The 6,000-nt window shown below is 37.1% G+C and overlaps 1 protein-coding gene across 1 annotated transcript in view; it reads left to right on the forward strand.

The window, feature by feature from the left end:
• The window catches only part of Lurap1l (leucine rich adaptor protein 1 like), a 43,334-nt gene extending 41,677 nt beyond the window's left edge, over positions 1 to 1,657 (forward strand). Inside the window, exon 2 of the mRNA XM_006986439.4 lies at positions 920 to 1,657. Coding sequence (XP_006986501.3) covers positions 920 to 1,294 — 375 coding nt within the window. The 3' untranslated portion in view covers positions 1,295 to 1,657. The remainder of the gene's footprint in view (positions 1 to 919) is intronic.
• The last annotated feature ends 4,343 nt before the right edge of the window (positions 1,658 to 6,000 follow it).

Below are 6,000 nucleotides of genomic sequence, written 5' to 3' on the forward strand. Positions count from 1 at the left end.
AAAGTTCACCTTCAGTTATGGATGAACTCCCCAGCAGAAAGTAATTTTGGATGAAAGCACATTTCTGATGACAATAGGCTTCTTTTTCTTTGTGGTTTGAGTCACTTAAGAAGGAATGCTTTTGAGAAGTCTAGAGACCTAGATATCTCAATTAGTCCTGTCTCTCAAAGAGAGAATTGGCATGGCAAGCGTTTTTTGGCTTACTATTCCAAGTGGGAGAATGGGTATCCATTTTCAAACTGTAATCAATGTGAGTAGGCCCCCTTGTGGCCAGACAGGTCCCTGCCTCCCAGTTTGGTTCTCCTTAGAAGCAAATGTACTATCGAGCATTCCTTATGGAGAAACAGTCAGGATTGCCTGTTTCTACTATATTCTTAAAATTTTCCCTGCAGTTTTCAGTTGTTTATAAAGGAAGAAGAAAGTGATTCTGCCTGCAATACAGTGTAATTAGGTTTTCTAATGAATGTTGATTTTTTTTTTATAATGTTGCTTGGCATGTTATCATTTAATAAGCAGAGGTTTCTATAAAACTAATGAGGATTCTTTCATTTCTCCACTTTTTTGTTAGCCTAGTACTATATAAATATAGATAAGTTATTAGTTTGCCCAGAAAGAGAATACATTTCTTAACAGACAACTTGCCATTTGATGGGTGTATTCAAGGAGCTTGATTGGGGTTAGAAACACAATGGAGCTTTTATTGTCCAATTAGGAGGCTGATGCATATGCCAGGAAGTAAGTTCTTGAGTCTGACTCCTATCAGGAGTCAACAGTTTCCAAAGAGAGTGGTACAAGTGTATTTTTAAAAAATTCTATGAATTTAAAATTGTGGACTGAAGTACACAGGATAAGCAAATTTGAGATTTTTCTAGAACGTGAAATAACTGGCATGTATTTCTTCTCCTCCTCTCTTCCATAGGTTAACCTCAGAGCCACAGATGTGAGGCTCATGCGCCAGTTGCTCCTCATCAATGAGAGCATCGAGTCCATCAAGTGGATGATTGAGGAAAAGGCCACCATCACCAGCCGAGGCAGCAGTCTCAGTGGCAGCCTGTGCAGTCTGCTGGAGAGTCAGGATACCTCCTTACATGGCAGCTATAACAGCCTCCAAGATGGAAGTGACGGGCTGGATGGCATCTCTGTGGGGAGCTATCTGGACACTCTGGCAGATGATGTACCGGGCCATCAGACCCCTTCGGACTTGGATCAGTTCAGTGACAGCTCCATCATAGAGGACTCCCAGGCTCTGCACAAGCATCCCAAGTTGGATTCTGAGTACTACTGCTTTGGCTAATGACCCAGTTTTTTGCATGGGACTGGTGTGCAATTAACTTGTATGTATCCTTCTTCTCTGCTGCTATATTTTTGGTGTGATTTATTTTAATAAGGCAACCTTTTTAAAGAAGCTTATTTTTAAACTGCTTAATGATATTTCTTTTGCTCCTAATATTTCTCATCTAGACTGATTTATTTTTCTCTGTTACATTTTTATTTTATTTATTATAATAAGCTTCCTCCCCTCTTTGATAGTAGCACAGACAAGTAGAGGGGAAAGAATAAGCAATAATTGTTTCCGCTTATGTTTTCAGAGCAAGGGGTCAGGGATTATAAGGAAAACTTTGCTAAATTTTACAATAAACCAAAGTCTGATAACTTCCTTTTTGTTGCTTGTGTTCTTAAGTGATTTGATATTTCTATGTGCCAGAAGATATGAAGACATTTTACTGTTTGTATCATAAGTTGAAGAAAATATTTGGATCAAGTTAGACATTAATTCAAAGGCAGGACATGTTAGTGCATAGTGAGAAGCACTCCTGGTCACATTCATCAACATGATTAACATTTGAAAGACTAACTACGTAGACTTGATTAAGTCCACTCTGGTGTTAACATTGTAGATTACCATTTTATAATCAATGAGTTAACTCAAATCTTAAGTTTATTTGAGTTACAATATGTATTACACTACTAGATTTCAAAGAAGAATGGGCAGCAGTTTTCAAGATGAGTATAGGCACAGACAGATTTCCCTGAGTGGCTTAAAGAGAGATGGGAAGGCTGAACGAGAAGTGAGTCTGATCTTAGGCAGGACCATGTTTGTTGGTAGACACACAGTGAGGGGCACCATCTCAGTGTCATAGATGGTGGAGCTAGATAGGCACATGAGAAACCTTCCACAGGACAAAGATGATTACAACCTTTATAGGGACAGAAATGACTACCACATGTGTATCAAGGTCCGTCTCAAAGTCCTCTCCCTTCAGGAGTTGCCTTGCCTGGTTGCAAAGAAGCTGAGAAGTATAGCATTCCAACAGGAAACTATTAAAAATGCCCTACATTTAAAGATAGTTTGAGATTTATTAATATTTTCTTGTATATATTTTGACATGCTAGTAGAAGGTATAAACAGCTCAACATGTTATTTTTTTTTTCATCCTGGGATGGAAAAATATTTTCTGAAATGATACCTGGATATATTTTTATTTGTGTAATGAATTAAAACATCTGGTTTTCCTTTTGATGTTTATTTATTTTTTTTACTTTATATGTGTGGGTTTGGTGTGGTATGTGTACATGGATACCTGTGCCTGTGGTGGTCAGCTATGTTAGGTGCTCTGGAGTTGGAAATACAGGCAACTGTGACCCATCTAACATGGGTGCTGGAAATCAAATTCTGGTCCACTAAATGAGCAGCCCAAGTTCTTAATAGCTGAGCCATCTCTGTACCCCAGTTAATTTTGATGTTGTGTTATTATTCCTATACATACTATTTGTATACATATTATTATTTTTATACATTTTTTCTTTATGATTTCTAGTGAGGTAGATTTATTAAGATTTCAAAGTATCCTAAGAAATAATACATGTTTGTGCACTAAACATTTGACAACATAAGTCAACAAGACCTTGCATTGCAACCAAGGAATGTCTCTATTCAAGAAATATTTTCTCTCTGTACATGCTCATTGTATACTTGTCAAATTTATCGTTTCTTTCTAAGACATATCACTCAATTTCCAATTCAAGTCTGCCAGGTCTTATATTTTGCACTATAAAATTTTTCCCATGTAATGCTTATAGTATCATCACAGCAGTCTCAGGATGTGAGGACCAATGCCAATTTACATTTAGGAAACTGAGGCACATAGAATATAAGTGATGAAAGGGGGCATCAGATTCCCCCAGTATCAAGCCTAGGGCTTGAACTGAGCTGAGGTCTCTGCTGCTCTTAAAAACTACACTCACTAACAATCTCTCCCTTTACTTTTACTGTTTGTTGACATTAGGTAATAAAATGGAGATGAGAGAGCCAATATAAGCCCACAATTATAAAAATGTAACCAACCGTTTTCCAGAATGAATGCATAAAAGTCTCTTTTTCAACAATGAGTTCCTGTTACCAATCTCTGATCCTGAGCTTTTGATATTTGGTCTTTGTTAGCACCATGAGGAAGTGGGCTAAAAAAATTAAAGTAACAATGTTTTCCAAACCATTCTGCCTACACTGAGTTTGCCACAGAAATTGGAATGTGCCTGAGTTATGTTAGTCTATTTTTATGAATTTGTTAGTCTTTTAATAAAAGTGAAATAGTTGAACAAAACAATTCAGACAAGCCAATACTGATATGGTTTTGGTATTACTCTCCACTGCATGAGGTCAGAGTTTAGAATTCTAAATATCCTTTAATGCTCAGAGGTGCAGCATAGACTCCTTGCGGTTGGCTGGATTATAAGACATTTGGATCACCACTAACAACTTCACTTAAAGCATTTGCTCCCACAACTCCATCAAAATACAGTCATATCCATGATAATAAAACAAATGACAGTTTGGAGATACCGAACCTACTAACATATCAGCAGTAGTTCACACATTTCCCCCCTTTTTTTTGAAGTCTCTCTTTGCCTGGACCCAGAATGCTACTTTCTCCCTTTTCTACGCTGCCTGCTTCTTCAGACTCCATTGCTGTTAACCCTTCTTCTCTTTTCCTGGTCTCCAAACCCCAGGGCGCTGGGCTATTCTTTTCAGAGATCCCTCTGGGAGTTTTATTCAACACCACAGTTTTACATGACCTCTACATGCTGAGATTTCTAAACAGACACCACATTCCACAATCTCTTTCTAGAACTCTACTTTTCCATGTCCATCTGCCTGCATAGGTTTTATACTTAATTTCTGATACGTAATTCATTCTGAACATATCCAGAAACTTTCACAATCTTCCCAAGTTAAGTAAGTCGTACTTCCTTCTTGCCAAATTCTCAGCGAAAATTCTCAGCCCAAATCCTTCTAGTCAATCTTAGTTACTCTCTTTCCTCACACAGGATCCAAACTGTATAAGCTCCATCTAGACACCTGGTGTCTAATCAAAATTCTTCCCAATGACTGTAAAATACTATGCACTGAGGCCATGCCGCTCTTCTGTTCCCTGACCTCATCTTTTCAGAGCTTATCTTTCATTACAAAACCTCACAGGCATCACTTTTCTTCTCTAAAGAGTTTCAAAATATATTTCAATCTCAGAATCTTTGTACTTTTCAATTCTTTTTTTTTTTATTGTGGGCATCTTCTTCTACTTCTATAGTTCCCTGTGGTCTCTGATCAAATGGCCCTTTTCATAAAAGGGCCTCTTCTGTAGCAGTCCAGAACACTTTGCATTTCTTACTCATAGTCCTTCCTATCACACAATTTTCATTTTTGTGTGCATTCTTTGCTTTTCTAAACCAAAGATGAGGATTATGAGAACATGAATGATATTTTATTCACTGCCATGTTTCCCACCACCTACAAGAGTGTCTTTCACATAGTAGATACTCAATAAATACTTTAATTGAAGCACTTTTACATGTTTGCTTGTTGTGTTCTGGAAGCACCACACAATAACAATGCTCTGTTGGAGTGATGAAAAGATAAATAAAATGTAACACTGCCATCAATGAGACCACCCATCTATTATGTTTCTCTGCAGTGAAGAAAAATGTCCTTACTCTTACCCAAAAAAACATTAATGTCTTAATCTGTGAAGCCTCTGAATGGGAAACCTTGCATGCCAAAGGAATTCTGAAGAAACTATGAAGTTGAAGACCTTGAGAAGATGAACAATCATCCTGGTTGATCTAAATGGGGCTTTTAAAAAGGGAGGATAGATGAGAAAGAGATTAGAAGTATTTTAAAATATTATACTGATAGCTGGGAGGCCCAAAGTGGCCATGAACCAAAGAATGTGCAACAAAGAACAGTTTGCTTTTCTGCGGTGCCAATTGTATTGACTGGTGCCTCAGCCTTACAGTATCTCTTTATAATTACAGTTATCATTGTTTGATGTTCAGTAAATCATTTCCATTAGACACTTAAACACTAACCAACATTTTAATATTCTCACCTATCACTATGAATGAATTGTTTTGTGTAGCATGATTAGCCCAAGGTCTAGTTGAGCCAAACCAGAGCCAGCACTCGAATCGCATCTATCTGTATTTGACCACGAATTAAATTCCAAACATTTCCCAAAGTTGGTATTTCTTCAAGTTCTTAATAGCATGTGCAGAATCTGTTTACCAAATGTGGGAGGAACTTTGTGACATTCCATGATTTACCCATGAGCAGCCTGCACTACTAGGGCAATGCATGTATTCTTGATTTTAGATTGTTCTCAGAGTGATTTGTGACAATTATTTTTACATCAACCAAATCCATGTATAAGTCAAATAGACTTCTGGCACTGAGCTTTGCACTTTCCCCCTAATGCAGAGGAGGGTCTGAGAAGTTGGAAGATCCTCCTTTTCTTTATTCATAATGCATTTTGAGTTGTTGTCCCTTGGTTTTTCTCCAAATCACTTTCACTGTGATTTTCTTGAACATTATATGAAAAATTATTAGTATATATTGCTTTTAAAAAACTCCCTGAAAGTTGTTTCCATTGTAAAAAAAGATAGAGGAGATAATGGTGTATATTCTGCTTAAACTCTCAAAACCCTTTTTTAAAAAAAATTTTGAAA

This window comes from Peromyscus maniculatus, chromosome 2 (assembly GCF_049852395.1).
Source record: "Peromyscus maniculatus bairdii isolate BWxNUB_F1_BW_parent chromosome 2, HU_Pman_BW_mat_3.1, whole genome shotgun sequence".
In the NCBI taxonomy this organism is placed as follows: domain Eukaryota; kingdom Metazoa; phylum Chordata; class Mammalia; order Rodentia; family Cricetidae; genus Peromyscus; species Peromyscus maniculatus.